The 19294-nt window shown below is 54.7% G+C and overlaps 2 protein-coding genes across 5 annotated transcripts; one reads left to right on the forward strand and one right to left on the reverse strand.

The window, feature by feature from the left end:
• The first annotated feature begins 542 nt into the window (after nucleotides 1-542).
• On the forward strand, nucleotides 543-11431 carry Pkn3 (protein kinase N3). 2 transcript variants are annotated; one of them, XM_027943289.3, is made up of 22 exons: nucleotides 543-926; nucleotides 2945-3173; nucleotides 3377-3522; nucleotides 3839-3950; nucleotides 4016-4143; nucleotides 4360-4543; nucleotides 5537-5683; nucleotides 5756-5865; nucleotides 5976-6119; nucleotides 6532-6607; nucleotides 6690-6858; nucleotides 7272-7380; nucleotides 7489-7556; nucleotides 7938-8001; nucleotides 8145-8236; nucleotides 8605-8781; nucleotides 9410-9472; nucleotides 9613-9689; nucleotides 10256-10398; nucleotides 10480-10587; nucleotides 10749-10829; nucleotides 10940-11431. In XM_027943289.3, exons 1-22 carry the CDS (start codon nucleotides 903-905, stop codon nucleotides 11150-11152), a joined length of 2664 nt encoding a protein of 887 aa, XP_027799090.2. In that variant the 5' UTR covers nucleotides 543-902; the 3' UTR covers nucleotides 11153-11431. The 2 variants fall into 2 exon arrangements, with proteins under 2 accessions (XP_027799090.2, XP_071457113.1); XM_071601012.1 differs by lacking the exon at nucleotides 543-926 and adding an exon at nucleotides 1814-2124.
• Nucleotides 11371-13880, reverse strand: Zdhhc12 (zinc finger DHHC-type palmitoyltransferase 12). 3 transcript variants are annotated; one of them, XM_027943322.3, is made up of 6 exons: nucleotides 13739-13880; nucleotides 12849-12985; nucleotides 12420-12494; nucleotides 12153-12319; nucleotides 12067-12080; nucleotides 11371-12020 (listed from the first exon to the last, which is right to left on the reverse strand). In XM_027943322.3, exons 1-6 carry the CDS (start codon nucleotides 13836-13838, stop codon nucleotides 11713-11715), a joined length of 801 nt encoding a protein of 266 aa, XP_027799123.1. In that variant the 5' UTR covers nucleotides 13839-13880; the 3' UTR covers nucleotides 11371-11712. The 3 variants fall into 3 exon arrangements, with proteins under 3 accessions (XP_027799123.1, XP_027799115.1, XP_071457114.1); XM_027943314.3 differs by lacking the exon at nucleotides 12067-12080 and having other exon boundaries at nucleotides 11371-12000; XM_071601013.1 differs by lacking the exon at nucleotides 12067-12080 and having other exon boundaries at nucleotides 11693-11978.
• Between the last annotated feature and the right edge of the window lie 5414 nt (nucleotides 13881-19294).

The following is a 19294-nucleotide window of genomic DNA, read 5'->3' on the forward strand; positions in this document are numbered from 1 at the left end:
TGGACACAATACCTTTATTATTTATTTTTACGTGCGGCTGAGGATCGAACCCAGGGCCTCGCACGTGCTAGGCAAGCGCTGTACCACTGAGCCATCACCCCAGCCATTTTATTTAAATATATGTAGTTGATGGACCTTTATTTTATTTATTTATATGCGGTGCTTAAAATTTGAACCTAGTGCCTCACACATGCTAGGCAAACTCTCTAACACAGACATTTGGGACACGGTCCTGATAAGGCTAGCTTTGAACTTGCGATCCTCCTGTCTCAGCCTCCCGAGTGGTTGAGGTGACTAATATCTAGACAGGGCCAACCCGTGGGGGACAACGGTTTGGGATTAGCCCATTTGACACCAACGCTAGAGGAGTAGGTCCGGCGCGTTAGGGGCAGGAGCCAGGTCGCTGGGATGGGCATGGGGACACGTGCGGGAGAGCCTGGGGAGTAGGAAGAGGCTACCCCAGCAGGGAGGGGGCCCGCTACCCAAGCAGTGCTCCGCGACTGGTAGGGGGCGCTGTCCCCACTCCGGCCGACCCGCGTGAGCACGCGGCCGGGCAAAGCTGGAGGAACCCGGACTGGGGAAATGCCCTTCCTGCCCCTCCATTCCCGGGAGCATCAGTGTCACACCGAGCCGGAACTGCAGCCTCAGGAGACCAAGCGCGGGGCCCATTCCCGCTCAATTCGGACCCGCGGCTGCGCTGCGGTCTCGGATTTAGGAGAGGGGTCTGGGGCGCTGCTGCGACGCGGCCGAGAGGCGGCGCTGGTCGCGCGGGTCTCGGGAGGGGGCGCCCGATCCCGCGTCTTCCGCGCCGCCTCCCGGGAAGTTTCAAGTTTGAAAGCGCTGGCGGAGGAGCCGGGGCTTCCGGAACCAGAGTGGACGAGAGGAGGGGCCCGAGCGGCGCCATGGAGGAGGGGGCGCCGCGGCAGGTGAACGGCGTGGGCGAGGCCGGGCTGCGCGGGCCGAGGGGCGCGGGCCGCCTTGTCCGCCGTCTCTGGAGTCCAGAGCTCGGCTCGTGGCCCCGCCCCGCTCCCAACCCTCCAGTGTCGCTGACCGCGACGCCTTCTCAGGGCAGACCCGAGCCCCGGGTTAATTAGCTAATGGTCCCTGGGTTCTTCGGAGCCTCTAGTCCGGCCAGCCCAGAGCTTGTCCGAAACTGCAGTGGGTGCAGCCTGGGAGGGCGCCACAGTTCCCTACAATCGGTTCTTCCAGAACTCCAAGGCCCAGGGGAATTACCCGAGAAAGCAAAGAGGGGCCCAGTGGCACTTGGGAAGGTGCCCGGGGGCAAGGAGGTGTGCACGCAGTGGGTAGGGGTCCAGTCTGTGTGCGCTTGTGGGGCGCTCACCCCAGAGCACATGGGGCACATGGGCTACGTGTAAGCCAGAGAGGCGCCCAGCCTAACCGCGGACTAGAATCTTTGGGTACACAAGGGTTTCCAGAATGTGGGGGGGGGGGCGGTCAAGGCTTCTACCCCTAGTTGGCAGTAGGTGTGCTGTGGGCCCAAAGAGCTTAGTGTGTGTGTGTGTGTGTGTGTGTGTGTAACTCACTGAGGAGAGAGAAGTGGTATCCTATCCCAGAGCAGCTGTGAGATAGGCTTAGACTAGGACATTTGTTTACCAGATAGGGTCCCAGTTCAGAGCAGAAAGGGGGAAGGGTGTGTGTGTCTTTGTATGTCTGTGTGTGTCTTCAGGCTTCCAGCCCAGAGCACACCAGCTATGGGGTTCAGGGGTGAGGTGTAGTAGGCAGGGACTCCTCCAGTGTCCCCACCCCATGACTTAGGCAGCCTTCAGGGCTGGGTCTACTCCTCCCACCCCCTTCCTCCGGAGGTCCTTCTGCCCCTGTCCCAGCCCTAGCCTGTACACATTTTCCAATTTCCTGCAGCCTCCGCCCTGCAGCAAAGGCTGGGTGACTCAGGACCCTGGTGGCTGGTCCCCCAGCTCCAAGAGATCTTTGTTTTCTCAGGCCTTTGGCTTTGGCCCTCTTGCCTGGGGCGGCCAAAGGATTTCCTGAACCTCGCCCTTGCCCTCTGACTGCCTGGCCAGGCGGCCCAGCAGAGACCTAGAGTGGGGGGTGTCTGAGGCTGGGTAGCCACCCTTCCACTGGGCTCAGGAGATGGAACCAAGAGAGGTGAGACAGGGGTTGCTGCGGAGTCCCTTGGGGACATCATGGGTTACTCGGGGCAAGATCAGCTCTGACACTGGTCTGTTTGCAGCATTGGCCTCTGGAGAGGGGGTTTTCTTCTTCCTGGCTCCAACCAGGGTGAATAGTGAAGGAGACTTCTGCTTCCTCCTAGAGCTGAGCTGGGAATGGCTGCCTCTGTGGCATCGGGAAAGCAGAGGAACAGACCTTGGCCTCTTGGGCCATTGACTGCCTTCTCCTTGTGACTTTGGGTGAATTCCTTTTTGGCAGTGAGCTTTTTCTGACTCCCAGATTCTACTCTGGTTTCCAGGCTTAGAGAGACTGGGTGGCCAGCAGGGAGAGGCATGGTGGCCTCTTCTCTGTTGCCACTGTAGGCAAGCTGCTTGACCTCTCTGGGTCCATTCCTCATGTGTAAAATGGGAATATTAACCGCTCCAAGGCGCTGAGTGTACAGCTCAGGGGTGGAGTGCTTGCCTAACATTCATGAGATACCAGGTTCCATTGCTATCACAAAGATAAAATAAAATCTCTGCTCCTACTTGGTGGGGTTACCGTGAGTCACAGGAGGCAATGTCTGCAGAGCTCTTAGACTAGAACCTGGTACCTGGTAAGCATATTTATGAGCCTTACTTACTTCCCCTTCCCCTTCTCTAAATGGCAGAGGACAGGAGCTTCACGTGTGGCTGTGAGGTTTCTACCCCTGAGCTCAGTGGACAGAGAAACCTCCCAAACGTCCCCCTTGGTGCTGTCCACTCCTCTTCCCTATGATGGAGGCTGCAGGTCATGACGCCTCTCCACCCTCCTCTAGCCAGGGCCAGGCCAGAGATCCCCAGAGGATGAGAAAGAGGTGATCCGTCGGGCCATCCAGAAGGAGCTGAAAATCAAGGAGGGTATGGAGAATCTGAGGCGTGTGGCCACAGACCGCCGCCATCTGGGCCACTTGCAGCAGCTGCTGCGATCCTCCAACCGCCGTCTGGAGCAGCTGCATGGCCAGCTGCAGGAGCTGCATGCCCGTGTGTTGCTGCCCAGCCCGGCTGGTGAGTGAGGAGTCAATGGACCCCAAGGGACAGGAGGCTCCAGGTCACCCAACTCCTTGCTTTGGCCCTGACCACTGTATCAAATTGCCACACTTCTCATAGTGCCATCCCCAGTGTGCCTGGGAGGGGAGGGAGGAAAGATTTGGTCACAGGGATCTTGGCTCTGGTGACTGATTTGTGTGCCCCACACTCCCTGGACACAGAGCCTGTGGCCTCTGGCCCCCGGCTGCAGGCAGAGCAGTCACGGGCTGGGCACCTGGAGGCCCTGCGGAGGCAGTTGCAGGTGGAACTGAAGGTGAAGCAGGGGGCTGAGAACATGACGCACACGTGTGCCAGTGGCACCCCCAAGGTAAGGCCCTTGGGGTCTGATGGGAAGGCATTGTCCCCGCCCCCAGTCTGATGGGAGAGGCTTGGCTCTCAGACCTCAGGTCAGGTAGAGATCCAGCCCCTATTCTGACAGGGAAATGCAAGCAGCCTTGGGCCCTGTGAGGGAGATACAGTGTCAGCCCTTAATCTGGTGGTGGAGTAGAGCTTCAAACCCAGCTGGTGGGAAGGCATGGCTCTGACCCACAGGCTAACAGGGGAAGTTTTAACCCTGTTATGGGGTGTTGTGGGGAGACTCTGGCCCAGCCATGGTCCAAGGGGCATATGTCACATCCCCATAGGAAAGAAAGCTCCTGGCAGCTGCCCAACAAATGCTGCAGGATAGCCAGCTGAAGGTGGCCCTGCTGCGGATGAAGATCAGCAGCCTGGAGGCCAGCGGATCCTCTGAGTCAGGTGAGGCCTTTGAAGCAGCGAGGGCTGCTTGGGCTGGGCCAGACCTAAGGCCAGTATCCCCTCAGGCCCTGAGCTTCGGGCAGAGGAGCTACAGCATCGGCTGCGCATTGAGACAGCCGTGGCCGAGGGAGCCAAGAACGTGGTGAAGCTACTTGGTGGCCGCAGGATACAGGACCGCAAAGCCCTGGCTGAGGTCAGGCCATGTCCCTTCCCCTTGTAGCTTGTGCCTGAGGGTCTGCTTATCTCCATTTCACCCTGGGCAGTGGCATGGGGCACCATGGACTGGCTGCAGGGTGGCAGTGGGAAAAGAGGCATGTTGTGTCAGACCTCCTGTGGGGGTGTCTTTAGCATGGCAGCTGCCCTCCCTCATGTATCCCATGACCTGTCCCTGCTTCTGTCCCTGGTGTAGGCCCAGCTCCAACTGCAGGAATCCTCCCAGAAGCTGGACCTCCTGCGGCTGGCCTTGGAGAAGCTGCTGGAGGAATTACCTCCTGCCCACCCTTTGCGTAACAGGGTGGCCCAAGAACTGCAGACTTCAGTGCTTGGGAACAGCCAGCCTTCAGGAATGCTTGTGAAGCCCGTCGCCCTGACAGGTAGACAGGAGTCCCACTGATTCAGAGTTCCCCTTCCCTTTCAGGGAAGACCCTGAAGCACTTTGGGGAAGAGTTCCAGTCCTGACTCCACCACCCATTACCTATGCGTCATTGGGCAACTGCTATCCCTTCCCTGAACCTCAGTTTATCAATCTGTAAAACATGGATGATATTAGAATCCACCCCACAAGGTTACTATGCAAATCCAGTGGCTAGTTGCATGTCCAGTTGCCTGGCACAGTGAGCAGGGACAATGCCATGCTGCTGTTACATATTTATGTATTTATTTTGCAGTACTGAGGATTCCCAGCCACTCTACCACTGAGGGGTGCTCTCCCACTGAGCCACATCCCCAGCCCTATTTTGTATTTTATTTAGAGACAGGGTCTCACTGAATTGCTTAGCATCTCGCCATTGCTGAGGCTGGCTTTGAACTCATGATCCTCTTGCTTCAGCCTCCCAAGCTGCTGGGATTATAGGAGTGTGCTACTGTGCCCGGCTTCCGCTATCCTTTGAGACAAAACTCTTAGGTATCCTAAAATAAGCCCACTCAGTCGGCAGAACAGGTTTTGAACCCATTTTGGGAGTGGGGAATGGCTGGAGCTTCCCTTCATCATTCAAATGGAGAAACTAAGGCTCAGGAAGCAAGTGGGACAGGATAAAACACACCAGGCTTCCCACTCCCTGCCCCAGGCTCTCATCCCTGCCGTGGCTCACTTGAAGACACAGTGCACTTGATACCCTGAGCACTGGGAGCATCTCATCCCATCCTGTGGCTCCATGCAGCATATTTGGGTCTTGCAACTCTGCCTGTGTCCCTGCTACCCCATGTAGGGATGTTCAGAAGGAAGGAGCCTGTGGTTTGCCCCGGGATGGCAGGTGGCTACTAAGGTCTAATGTGCAGGGGATCTGGGTCAGTCACCTCCTAGAGAGGATGGGGTTCCAGGGGATGTTGGTGGTGTCTGACGTGTCTACCCCCATACTTCCCCTCAGGAACACTGCAGGTCCGCCTCCTGGGCTGTAAACAGCTGCTGACCACCGTGCCTGGACGTTCTCCAGTGGCTGTGCTGGCTGGCAGCCCCTCTGAGGGCTGGATCCGAGCCAGAGCCAAGCAGCAGCGTGGTGGAGCCGAACTGGCCAGTGAGTGGGGAGGAGCCCCGGGGCAGGGGCCTCTGCTTGTACTTGTCCTGAGCCCCAGCTCTGGCCCCACAGGGGAGGTGCTGGCTGTGCTGAAGGTGGACAACCGTGTTGTGGGCCAGACAAGCTGGGGACAGGTGGCTGAGCACTCCTGGGACCAGACCTTTGTCATCCCCCTGGAGCGAGTAAGGCTGGCCTTTGTGTGGTTGCGGGTGGTCGCAGGCCACAGGGTGGAAGACAGCCCAGACAGGGGTTGCTAGTGTGCTCTGTCCCTTACCTGGCCTCTTCGATGTAGGCCCGTGAGCTGGAGATCGGGGTGCACTGGAAGGACTGGCGGCAGCTGTGTGGTGTGGCCTTCCTGAGGCTGGAGGACTTCCTGGACAATGCCTGTCATCAGCTGTCCCTCAGCCTGGTGCCACAGGGGCAGCTCTTTGCCCAGGTGCTAGTGCTCCTTGCCCTCTGACCTGGCGGGCCCCTGGGCACAGGGCTAGGAGAGCCTGCGAGAGTGAGCTCCCCTGCAGAAGAGTGGAAACCGAGGGCCAGAGAGGAGGCTCCAAGACCAAGGATGCCCAGCCACTCTCTAAGGGAAAGTTTGGAGGCCTGTGTCCCTGTCCTGACTCTGCCCTTCTTCATGTGTGACCCTGGTCAAGGACCTCCATTCTCTGAGCCTCCATTTATTCCCTGGCACCAATGAGGACATGGAATCCATTTCTCTGGGTCCTTCTGGCTCTTGTATCCACTGGTGGATACTGGGTGGGAGGATAGGTTGGAGTTGGGTCCAAGGTGGAGGAGGGGCCATAGCAGATGGGGTGGGAAGGGACTAGTTTTCAGCCCTGCCCTTGCCCCTGCAGGTGACCTTCTGTGATCCTGTTATTGAGAGAAGGCCCCGTCTGCAGAGACAGAAACGCATTTTCTCTAAACGCAGAGGTGTGTGGGGGCAAGGGTTCTATGCTGGAGGCGGCAGGTCTGGGGCCACTGGGTCCTGAGACCAGATGCTCCTCTGCCACAGGCCAGGACTTCCTGAGAGCATCCCAGATGAATCTCAGCATGGCAGCCTGGGGGCGCTTGGTCATGAACCTGCTGCCCCCCTGTAGCTCACCAAGCACCATCTCCCCACCTAAGGGGTGCCCTCACACTCCAGCTACACACCATGAAACCTCCAACCCTGCTTCCCCCAGGTGAGGAGCCAGCTCGTGCCAGACTGTACACTTCTTTGCTGTGTCTGACTCTCTCCAGGCTCAGTTTGTGTCTTTACGTCCCTGTTGCTCTCTATTTTTTGCGGGGAGGGGTGTGCCAGGGATTGAACTCAGGGCCACTCAACCACTGAGCTACATCCCAGCCCTATTTTGTATTTTACTTAGAGACAGGGATTCACTGAGTTGCTTAGTGCCTTGCTTTTGCTGAGGCTGGCTTTGAACTCCTGATCCTCCTGCCTCAGTCTCCTGAGCCCGTGGGATTAACGGGCATGTGCCAGTGTACCCAACCGTGTTGCTCACTTTCTGACTCTCTGTCTCTTCACATGGCTACAAGTCTTTCTCACGAATTGCTCTGTCATCTTGGTCTTGATTCTGTGTCTGCTTCCTCCCTACAGCGATTTCCTGCCCAAGAAGACCTCCTTGGGAGAAGAGATGAAGCCCCCACCCAAGCCCCCACGCCTCTACCTGGCCCAGGAACCAAACCTGGAGGAGACTCCAGTGCCGGTGGGCAGGGCTGGTGGAAGGGGCAGCTGGTGGTGTTGGTGGGAGGGTGGCAGGCCAGTGGGGAAGCAGGGAAGGTGTGCCTGAGCCCCCTGTGCCCTGCTCTCACAGTGCACCAAACGCCCACACATGGCGCCTAGGACCGGACGCACACCCACCCCTCCAGCCTCACCTGTCAGGTACCCATGGGCTCAGGGTCACCTGGAGATGGTCTCAGCTCCCCTGAGTGTGTGTGCAACCAAGCATCCCTCGTTCCTTGGCTCCTTGGGGGCAGTCCCTGGCTCACGCAGGTTCTTGCTTATTTACTGAACCGTGTCACTGAGCTCTGGCTGCATGCTTTGCTGCAGGGCTCTCCCGCAAGCACAGAGGTGGCGACAGCCCAGGCTGGGACATGGGTGGTTGGGAGGAGCTTAGCTGGGGTTTTGTTTTGTTGTTCATTTTCTTTTTCCGGTGGTGCCGGTGGTGCTAGGGGTGGAACCCGGGCCTTGCACATGGTAGGCAAGCTCTCCCACTGAGCACGCCCCTAGCCTCCTCTGTCTGGTGCCTTTTCTCTCTTGCAGGAAAGCCCCCCGGCTTCAGGACTTCCGCTGCTTGGCTGTGCTGGGCCGGGGACACTTTGGGAAGGTAGTGGGCTGAAGGGGCAGTGGAGCAGGTGGGCAGACCCCAGCACATTAGCAGGAGATGCTGGGTCCTGGAGGCAGTGCCTGGGGAGGTGGAGTCTCCCCCTGTCCTGCTCACCTGGAACCCAGCCTCTCTCTGGTCCCCAGGTTCTCCTGGTTCAGTTCAAGGGGACAGGGAAATACTATGCCATCAAGGCTCTGAAGAAGCAGGAGGTGCTGAGCCGTGATGAAATCGACAGGTGTGTGGTGGGACCAGTGTGGGCTCCAAGTACCCGGGCATTGGCTTTGGAGGTACCCAGGGTGGCTGGCCTGGGTTGTGGGCATCCAGACAGCATTTAAAAGCCCTGGGTCTACTAGGCCTGGCACCTGTAGTTGTAAACTATGCTCTTGGGCAGGGCCCCCTTTTCTCTCAGCACCTGTCCTCTTCCGTGACATGGGGCCATGGTAGTTGTGCAGGCTCAGGACCTTTGTGAGCCCTTGGTCCACAGAAACCATCACACTGCCTGCCTGGCACTTTGTACACCCTGTGGGCAGCGTGCTAGGTGGGTGGCAGGTTAGAGCCCCCAGAAGCTATCTATCCCTCTGAGACCCACGCGCTCCCCTGCAGCCTCTACTGTGAGAAGCGGGTCCTGGAGGCCGCAGGCCGCTCGGGGCACCCCTTCCTGCTCTCCCTCGCGGCCTGCTTCCAGACTGCCAGCCACATCTGCTTTGTGACCGAGTTTGTGCCTGGGGGCGACCTCATGATGCAGATACATGAAGATGTCTTCCCTGAGCCCCAGGCCTGGTGGGTTTTCCTGCCTGCATCTTCTAGCAAACTCTCCCTGGTTCCCTGACCTTCATCCCGCTGCTCCCTGGGTACCCATCAGCAGAAGAGCATAGAGTCAGACCTGGCTCAACTCCCATGGCATTCATGACCTCTGTTCATGCAGCTGTGGGTTTGTCATCACTCCTTTATAGGAGTGTTGGGGAGATGTCAGTAATGCTTATAAATCGCCTGGCATAGAGACCGGCAGCTGGAGTTATTTTTTGCTGTCCAGTGCTGGCGCTGGAGTTAGAAAGGCCTAACTTGGTCTATTAGTTCTGCCCCTAGCTTTTGACTCTGGGCAGGTCCCTTACTGGAGTCTCAGGTCCTTATTTGAATAAAAGACATGGTGAGCATCCCCCCAGACTTTGGGGAGGGTTCCAGGAAAGTAAGGTATGTGGGGCACTTGGCATAGATCCTCGCACAGTTGAAGACTCGAGGAAGGATAGGTCGTTATTGTGCAGCAGCCTTAGCACAGTCTGGGTCCTGTTGTCTGGAGAAGCCCTTCAGCCCAGACATGAGGATCCTCTGTCCCATCTCTCACCCACATCTGAATTCACCTTCCTGGTACCTGGCCTGGGCCTGAGTTCTCCCCCACACCCCCCTCCAGCTTCTACCTGGCCTGTGTGGTCCTGGGGCTGCAGTTCTTACACGAGAAGAGGATAATTTACAGGTACCTTTTTCCCTGGAGGTGCTGAGGGCAGTAAGGGTAGGCAGTAAGGATACTACCCACTCCTGGGCTGCTCTAGGGACCATTGGTGGTCCCTGGGCCTCAGCCTTCTCAGCCTCTTTTGTTTGTCCCCCTGCCCTCAGGGACCTGAAGCTGGATAATCTTCTGCTGGATGCCCAGGGCTTCCTGAAGATCGCAGACTTTGGGTTATGCAAGGAAGGTGGGGCCACCTGTCCAGGTCCACACCCCACTCCTCACCAAGCAGCAGATACCTCCCTTCCAAACCCCAGGCCTTCTGGCGAAGGACTGGGAATGCTGGCCCTTCCTTCCTAGCCTGGACTTGGTCAGAGGAGAATCTGTGGTTAGGGCTGGAGAGGGAGTTGAGTCCTGCCTCTCACGTGACTTTGGCCTGTGAGTTTGGCTGAGACTTAGCTCCCTTATGCAGTCCAATGACCACCTCATGACCATGCCACTTTTTGAGTGTGTGGGGCAGGGCTTGGCATGGGCTTGGCTACCTGGGATCTTAAGGTTTGGCATTGATTTTTTTTTTTTGGGGGGGGTACTAGGGATTGAACTTGAGGGCATTCTACCACAAAGCTACATCCCCAGTCCTTTATTTATGTTGAGACCGGCCCTCACTAATGTACTGAGGCTGGCCTTGAACTTGAGATCTTTCTGCCTCAGGCTCTCAGTAGCCACCAGGGCCAGCTGACATTGATTCTTATCACAGAAGTTATAGTGAACAGGTCACACTAAGCAGGCATTGGTATGGATGATGGTCTGCAGGGATCGGCTTTGGGGACCGGACAAGCACCTTCTGTGGCACCCCAGAGTTCCTGGCTCCTGAGGTGCTGACTCAGGAGTCCTACACACGGGCTGTGGACTGGTGGGGGCTGGGAGTGCTGCTCTACGAGATGTTGGTGGGTGAGGTAAGGATGGGTGTGGCTGCTGGGGCCTCAGGTAGGGAGGAATGAAGTGGCGCATATACCCACTGAGTCCCATTTCTACAGTGCCCGTTCCCAGGAGACACGGAAGAGGAGGTGTTTGACTGTATCGTCAATTCAGATGCCCCATACCCCCACTTTCTGTCTGTGCAAAGTCTAGAGCTCATTCAGAAGGTAGGCACTGTGGGGTGAGGGCTGGGCCTGACAGCTACTATGGCTTTTGTGCCTCTTGCTACCATGCTCGGGGCCCTGTGGCGCTGCTCACATGGGTACCTGTGGAGGGCAGACAGTGCCTAGGTGGAGCACCCTGAGCGCACACCTGCCCTCCTGCCCAGCTCCTCCAGAAGTGCCCAGAGCAGCGCCTGGGGGCAGGCAAGCAGGATGCTGAGGAGATCAAGGTGCAGCCATTCTTCAGGGTGAGTGGCTTGGACCATAATGGTCTCTGGTGCTTGGTATGGGGGAAACCTGGAGTGCCCCCGGGGACTGCTGTTCCCACCATCTCAGGCACCTCTGCCCTTGTCCCCAGACTACCAACTGGCAGGCCCTGCTTACTCGCACAATCCAGCCCCCCTTCGTGCCCACGCTTTGCGGCCCAGCAGACCTGCGCTACTTTGAGGGAGAGTTCACAGGGCTGCCACCGGCTCTGACCCCGCCTGCCCCTCGAAGGTCCCTCACCACCTGCCAACAGGCTGCCTTCCAGGACTTTGACTTCGTGTCCGAGAGATTCCTGGGGCCCTGAGGGCTCCCCCACACCTTTGCCCATGCCCCTAGACTACTACCCACTTGCCCATCTGTGTGCCCACCCAGAGGCCCAGGTTTATAAGCTGTAGGACTCGCGGTGGCAGCCAGAGGGCTACTGTCGTAGACTGCTCACTGAGCAAAGTGTGTCCTCTGCCCTTCCTCCTACCTCTCTTCTTCCTGGCCAAAACTGGACCCGAGAGGGTACACAGTAAGGAGTGGCTTGATTTGTCTTTAATATTTGACTTGCTTTATGGATTATTAAATTTGAAAAACTGTGCCCTGGAGGCAGCCTGGTTTGGGGGTAGGGTGGAGTCTAGGGTGCCTTGGTGCTGGAACCCCAATTAGGTCCTCTTTTCTTTCTTCCTTGGGAAGATAGAACCAGCCACTGTCTTGATGCTCTGCTTTGAGGCCAGGGAGGGTGGGCGGAGTGAGGAGCTCCAGGCCCTCCAAGGGCTGACTCCAGCTAGGTATGGTTCCTCTGGTTTTCAGGCACAAGATGGCAAGCTCTGCCTCCAGCAAACCTAAACAGCCTGGCTGCTGCCCTCCTCCACTTCCTCCTCAGCCCAGAGGGTCTCCCAGGACCCTGAGGGCCATCCACAGAAGAAGTGGGCCAGGTTGCGGGTCAGACCACGGTTGAAAGGGTTGCTGGGGCGCTGGCGGAGGTAGGCAATACGGTGTGAGGAGATGAACTCCCAGGTGGTGGTGTTGCTGGCCACCAGATAGAGGTGTGAGGCCAGGAGCAGGCCAGCCACCAGTGAGAAGAAGGACAGCAACAGGAAGGTGGCAAACAGAAGGCCCCTGGTCCGCAGCCACAGCCCCCAGGGCTGGAAGAACTGGAGGCCAGACCTGCAGGACAGGGACAGGGACTCAGAGACAGGAGAAGGCAGGCTGCCCCATCCCTCTCAGCTGGGCCCAGGGAGCCCTGGCTCTGCACACCTGTGGGTACATGCTGCCCACGCTCCCTCCATGCCCTGGGTGGCAGTGGTACCTATACCTACCATGCCAGGTACAGGCCCCACAGAAGAACCACCAGCTGCAGTGCCAGGTAGGCCACGAAGAGCGGGTGATTGCGTTCCCCCACACAGTTCTCCATCCAGGGACAGTGATGGTCATAGCGGCGGACGCAGCGGCGACAATCACGACAGTGTCGGGCCCGCAGGGGCTGCTGTAGGCACAGAGAGGGATGAGGACCAGGGTCAGGGCCTGAACTTGGGAGGCCAGAGTACTGGGGCAGAAGGTCCCATGGGGGTCCCTGCATCACCCACCAGCACCAGGCAGTATCTGCAGCGTCGAAGGGCAATCCCCTGTGGAACCATGGCTGTCTGTTCCTCCTTGGGCTCCTGAAAATAAGGGATAGAGTACGAGATAGGGTCTCCTTAGGAGGTAGATGACACTGGTAGGCATCTTCTTTGGGGGCCAGCTTACTCTGGTTGTGGAGTTTGGGGCCCATCCCATGTAGGTGGGTAGAGCAGAGCACCCTACACTGAGTAAAGCTATGTGACCTTTGCAAGGTTCATCTCTCTGGGCCTTGGTGATTTCCTCATTGCAAGATAAGGGTCTAGGGCTGGCAGGACAGTTTACTAAGATGCCACACAAAAGCCCATAGAATAGGGCCCCTTCATGGAGGCTGTTACTGGGCCTTGGGTCCCTGCTGTCTGGAAGAGGAGTTCAGGCTCCCAGGGGCCCCTGGTTACCTGGGGCTGGGGCTGAGTATTCACATAGCCAGGATCCATAAGCGACACAGCCAGGTAGAGCAGCAGGGAGCCCAGCACCAGGAACAGGAAGGTAAGGGGCAGGAGCAGCTCCCCCTGCTCTTCCCATTGCCGCAGCTCTGGAGAGACCAGAGGACAGTGAGGCTGGTCCCCCAGAGCAGAACAGGAGGGGCAGGGCTGGAGGTGAGGAGGATTTCAGGGAGGTGAAAGGGCTGAGGGCAGCAGGGTGTGGACAGCTCTGAAGCCCTTGGTTATAAAAGGGAGCAGAGAATGAAGCGGGGCTTTTGAGGGACATCCTTTCCTGAAGGAGAGACTTGAGCAAATTTTTAGGCTAAAGCGGGTGGGGGCTCACTGTGGCAGATAAAGGTGGTGGGTAGGGGACTCCAGAGGAGAATGATGGGATGCAGGTGGGTGGGTGAATGGGTGCTACTATGGGACTCTGGAGACGGGCCCCTCCCTTACCAGAGTATTCCCTTGCCTGAGATTGGGAAGCCCGAACTGGGATGCCAGTCCGTGAATGTAGGTGATCCTACTAATCTCATGAATAGGGGGATTGGGAGTCAATTCCTTGGAAGGATGGAGTCTGGTCCAGGGTCAGGGAGATAGGAGCTCTAGTCGATCCTTTAGTGTTTCTTGGGATGGACAGGGCATCTGGCAGTAATCAGGAAGATGCTGGGATTAATTAAGGATCAACTGGTCATCAGGGGAGAGCAGGTGGCTGGGGGAATGACGGATGGGGAGAGGGCCTGGAGCCGGCGGAAACGGGGTGAATCTCGGAGTCTCTGGGGAATAGGTGGGGGACCCGGTGAGACCCAAACGTGCGAGGCACTACTCGGGATCGATGGGTCCGGGTCGCTCGGGGTCCGGCTCACCGGTATCGTGCAGGAAAAGCACCAGCGTGATTCCCCAGGTCAGCACGGTGTGGCCGGTTCGCACCAGGACCCCAGGGCGGAGGAGCGCCCAGGGCGCCATCGCCAGGGCCCGGGCCCCACCCGGAAGACGCGCCGGGAGGAACCGGCCCTGGGAGAGGGGCCGCGGTCGCCCTGGGATTGGCGGATCCGGATGGTGGGCAGGGCCGAATTGGCGCAGGGAGGCTGCCTATTGGATGACAGCTGCGGCCGAGTGGGCCCTCAAGCCAACAGGTGCCTGAGGAGGCTGAGGGCGGGGCCGGCGCGCGCGCAGCCGGTAACTCCCCCAACTCCAGCCCCCACCAGCCAGGTAACTTTTCAAAGCCCCTGAGCAGGCGCGCGGCTCTCGGGCTCCGCCCCCACGGCCTCGCGCATGCGTGCAGTTCCCTAAGCGCCCCGCCGTTCCAGGTCCTTGCCTTGATTCCAGCGGGCAAAATTGTGCCCATCTCAAAGGTGTGATGGTTAAGACGTCAAAAGAGACAGAGCCTGCCCTACGTTGTTCCGGGACGGCAATTCTTACCTCCTTCAGTTCGTTTTCGAATATCGCAAACGTTAGATGGAAAAGTGGAGGTCCTTGGTGCGGATTCTGGCTGAGCGGCCCATCTTTTGGTTAGTGACAGAAATACTGACACTGCCTCTTCCTCCCTGACTGTTCCCGGGCAAGTGTCTGAACTCCCCTGAGCTGTTTTCTTTCTGTATAACAGTACCCCCACCTCCCAAGGTGACTGGAGGATTAAGTACTGGAAGTGCCCTACCTGGCGCTCCTGCTGTTCTAAGCCAGCACCTGCTCCCAGCCCGACTGCTCTCCCTTACAGCCCTGATTCTAGCACACCTCCCACAGATGCCAGCGACCACCTTAAGCCTCCTACTCCTGCAGTGCACTCTTTGGACATGTATTGCCTTGGCCAGTTCAACATCTCCCTTTAAAAAAAATTTTTTTTTTTTTTTAAAGATGTTGATGGACCTTTATTTTAATCACGTGCTAGGCAAGCGCTCTACCACTGAGCCCCAGCCCCAGCCCTCAACATTCCCTTTTCTATAGAGGAAATGATATCTCAATCCAGCATGGCTCTAGAAGGATTGCCCTTCACTCCATAGCGAGAGCAGGGCATGGGCATGTGACTCAGTAAGGGCAATCATTCCATGAGATTGATTGCTGAAAAAGGAACATTCTTTTGGATTCAAGCATAAATAATAGGATATAAAGGCATCTTTACATGGAGAGATCCTATCAGGCAGGAGCTAATAGGCCAGCTTATAGGGACATGAATATAAGCAGCATTAAAAGAAAGAGTGAGTCTTAGAATGTTTTCCCTCCCCCTCTGGATCCAGCTATGCCTGAAGCTGGTATTGTCTCTAAGTTGCCCCCTTGCATTCATCAATGAATTTCCCACCTTGACTATCCTGGTCAGTTCAAGTTGGGTGTCTGTCACTTGCAACTCAGTCTTGATTACTGTGATGGGTATGTTTCTTAATGTGCCCAGGGGAGAGCTCTAGTACATTATCCAATCAACAGATAATTCTCAGGCTTTAAAATATATATATAGTTGTTGATGGACTTTATTGTCTTTATTTTTATGTGGTGCTGAGGATTGAACCCAGTGCGTCACACATGCTAGGCGAGCACACTACCACTGAGACACAACCCCAGCCCCTAGTTCTCAGGCTTTTATGAGTAAGGCATTATGCTGATGACAAGCTGATCAACTAAAGAGTTAGGATTTTTTTAATGTTTATTTTGTTTTTATGTAGTGCTGAGGATCAAGCCCAGTGCCTCACACATGCCAGGCAGGCGCTGTACCACTGAGCCATAATCCCCAGCCCCTAGGATAGATTTTGATCAGTGTTATACCATTGCAACATGGAAGAGGACCCAATGTGAACTAATTCAACTTCTATTTGTGTACCCTGACATTTAAAAGGTAGAATGAGCCAGCGACTCAGGAATTTGAGGCAAGATCCCAAGTTCAAGGCCAACCTGAGCATCTTAGCAAGACCCTAAAGAAAACTAAAAACAGCCAGGTGCAGTGGCACATGCCTGTAATCCCAGCAGTTTGGGAGGGTTGGGCAGCTTAGGCAGGATTGCAAGTTCAAAGCCAGCCTCAGCAACTTAGTAAGGTCCTAAGCGACTCAGTGAGACCTTGTTGGTAAATAAAATATAAAAAAGGGCTGCACATATGGCTCAGAGGTTAAATGCCCATGAGTTCAATCTCCAGTACCAAAAAATAAATAAGTAAATAAAAAATAAATAAATAAAATAAAACAGGACTAGGAGTGTAGCTCCGTGGCAGAGTACTTGCCCAGCATGTGCAAGGCCCTGGGTCCAGGCACCAGTACTGCAGTAGTAAATAAATAAAAATAAAAGGTAGAATGAGGGAGTAGGGAAAGGGAACCTAGGGGATTTGAACAGTCAGGGAAATGAAAAATGGCAAAGTCTTGGTCAATGCTGATGCTGGGAGGCCAGCCCTGTGTCCATAAGGGTGGAGTCAGGATTCCAGCCTCCGGTGGCCTCTGCGGATCACATTTCAGAGGAGCAGCTCTCTGGTTCTTGAGAATGCCTCTCCTGAGTTGTAGGAGATAGATTCACATTTATAAAGGCACAGAGGAAGGATTCACCATCATAAACCCTTTCAGTAAGTGCTCCAAGGGTCTTGCGGGGCAGGGGTTCTGGTGCCAGGTGTTGTCGAGGAAAAACTCAAGTTCTTTTGGCAGCCTTGAGCTTTCCTACGGGCGGGCAGTTAAAGGGATCTAAGGTTGGCTGTCCTAGGGATGCGACCTTGAGATGTTAGACACTATGTTAATGTTTGTCAGGGAGGGGAGTGAATAAAATCATGTGGGTTAAGAGTCAGTAGTTTTTTGTTTTGGTTTTTTTAGTTGTAGTTGGACACAATGTCTTTATTTTACTTCTTTATTTTTATGTAGTGCTGAGGATTGAACCCAGGGCCTCCACGCTGGGGAGCGCTCTACCCCTGAGCCACAATCCCAGCCCAAGAGTCTGTTGTTTTTATAGACCAAGGTTGAGGCCCTGTCAGGAAGAGGCAGAGCATAGCAAGCTGGCTTGTCTCTCCTGGAGCCCAGACTCTGAACTAGAAAGGAAGCAGCTGGGACTGATCTGTCACACTGATGGCAAAGCCCTTGGGAGAACAGCCCCCAGGCCATCCCGTGTGTGTGTTCCTTCTGAGGCCAGGAGTTCCAGCTGGTCCTCATTCTGGGAGCCCAGCTGCACTCCAGGGTGGGTCTCTGCTGCCTGCACCTGAAACATCTGAACCAAGCCAGAGTTCAGACTGAGCTCTGTCTTCGTGGAGCTTGTATCTTACTGGGGCAGAGATAAGAAGAAATCAGGAGCTGGGGTGTGGCTCGTTGATAGAGCCCTTGCCTACCATGCACAAAGTCCTGGGTTCCATCTTCAGCACCACAGAAATGGAAAAAAAAAAAAAAAGTGGCTGGGGGCATCCAGTGGGTCTAGTTTGATGATCCTGGCCTGGGCCCCCTTAGCCCTCTTGCATGAAGGTTGTATTTTTTTTTTTTTTTTTTTGAGAGAGAGAGAGAGAGAGAGAAATTTTAATATTTATTTTTTAGTTTTCGGTGGACACAACATCTTTATTTGTATGTGGTGCTGAGGATCGAACTCGGGCCGCACACATGCCAGGCGAGCGCGCTACCGCTTGAGCCACATCCCCAGCCCGAAGGTTGTATTCTTGAACATCTTTTGCTTGCTATTGAACTTCATATAGAAATTTGTACTGATTCTGATTCCCAGGGGAGATCACATTTCTCATGGAGCTCTGCAAAATTACTCTCTGGTTGAGACATTAATCTTCTTTTGAAGAAGTGGGTCATGTTTGAGGACCCCAACTGGAAAAATATAATTTCTTTACCAGTGAAACATCAGATTTGACCCTGAGTTGTAGCAAATATTCCAAAGCTGGCTTTGGATGTGTCTCCCCCAAAATTCATGTGTTGAAATTTAGCTTCTTTGGTGGTGGTATTAAGAAGTGGGACCCTGGGAAAGTGATTAAATCATGGGGGCTCCACTCTCATGAATTGGATTAGTACCTTGTAAAAGGGCTGGAGGCAACTAGGTTAGCCCCTTTGCCCTTCTGCTCTGATCTGCCCTGTGAGGACAGGAGGGCATAACATTCCTCCTCTCTGGAGGATTCAAGGCATCATCTTGGAAGCAGAGAGCAGCTTCCATCAGATACCAGTCTTCTTGCTGCCATCTTGATCTTGGACTTCCCAGCCTCCAGAACTGAGAAATAAAATTCTGTTCTTATTTATTTAAAAAAAATTAATTGAACATGGATACAATACCTTTGTTTTACTTATTTTTTTAAGACTTTCTTTTTTGGTTGCATATGGATACAATACCTTTATTTTGTTTATTTTTATGTGGTGCTGAGGATTAAACCCAGTGCCTCACACATGCTAGGCTAGCGCTCTACCACTGAGCCACAACCCTAGCTCCTATTTGTTTTTTTAGGTGGGGTCTTGCTCTGTTGTCCAGGCTGCATCAAACTCCTGGGCTCAAGTGATCCTCCTTCCTCAGCCTTCATAGTAGCTGGGATACTGGCACGGGTCACTGCTCAGCCCCTTCCTTCCTTCTTTCCTTCCTTCCTTCCTTGTACTGGGGAGGGGAGCCAGGGACACTGTATCACTGAGCCACATGCCCAGCCCATTTTATTTTTTATTTTGAGACAGGGTCTTGCTAACTTTCTGAGGTTGGCTTCAGAGTCCTCCTGCCTCAGTCTCTTGAGTTGCTGGGATGATAGGTGTGCACGCCACCGTGCCCCGATTTTTTGTTTTGTACTGGAGACTGAACTCAAGGATGCTTTGCCACTAAATTATATCTCCAGCCCTTTTTTTTTTTTTTTTTTTTGAGACAGGGTCTCAAGAAAGTTGCTGAGATGAGGCTCAAACTTGTGAGCCTCCTGCCTCAGCCTCCCAAATTGCTGAGATTACAGGTGTGCGCCACAGCATCCAGCCTCAATATCTATTCTTTAGAGCTTACCAGTCTCATATGTTTTGTTATAGCAGCCCAGACACTCCCCTGTTTTCCACTCATCCAGCAAGTGTTTTTTAAAAAATATTTATTATTTTTTAGTTGTAGCTGGACACAATATCTTTTATTTTATTTTTATGTTGTGCTGAGGATTGAACCCAGGGCCTCACACATGCTAGATGAGCACTCTACTGCTGAGCCACAATCCCAGCCCAAATTTTGTTTTAATATTTGGTAGTTGTAGATGGATACATTTATTTACGTATGGATACAATACATTTATATATGTATTGTATACACAATACAATTTATTTATTAATTTTATGTGGTGCTGAGAATTGAACTCAGTGCCTCAAATGTGCTAGGCAAGTGCTCTACCACTGAACTATAACCCTAGCCCATCCAGCAAGATTTTTTTTTTTTAATTTATAATTGTAGATGGACAGAATGCCTTTATTTTATTTATTTATTTTTGATTTGGTGCTGAGGATCGAACCCAGTGCTCATGCATGCTAGACGAG

Source organism: Marmota flaviventris, chromosome 13 (genome assembly GCF_047511675.1).
Source record: "Marmota flaviventris isolate mMarFla1 chromosome 13, mMarFla1.hap1, whole genome shotgun sequence".
Classification (NCBI taxonomy): Eukaryota; Metazoa; Chordata; class Mammalia; order Rodentia; family Sciuridae; genus Marmota; species Marmota flaviventris.

Excerpts from the sequence above, each read along its gene's own strand:
- Pkn3 (XM_027943289.3), top strand. The coding sequence starts at position 903 with ATGGAGGAGGGGGCGCCGCGGCAG. Across the intron at positions 6,859-7,271 it reads TCCAACCCTGCTTCCCCCAG|CGATTTCCTGCCCAAGAAGA; the intron begins GTGAGGAGCCAG and ends TCCTCCCTACAG. Across the intron at positions 8,002-8,144 it reads GCCGGGGACACTTTGGGAAG|GTTCTCCTGGTTCAGTTCAA; the intron begins GTAGTGGGCTGA and ends TCTGGTCCCCAG.
- Zdhhc12 (XM_027943314.3), bottom strand. The coding sequence starts at position 13,838 with ATGGCGCCCTGGGCGCTCCTCCGCCCTGGGGTCCTGGTGCGAACCGGC. Across the intron at positions 12,495-12,848 it reads ATACTCAGCCCCAGCCCCAG|GAGCCCAAGGAGGAACAGAC; the intron begins GTAACCAGGGGC and ends CCTTATTTTCAG. Across the intron at positions 12,320-12,419 it reads GCAGATACTGCCTGGTGCTG|CAGCCCCTGCGGGCCCGACA; the intron begins GTGGGTGATGCA and ends CTGTGCCTACAG.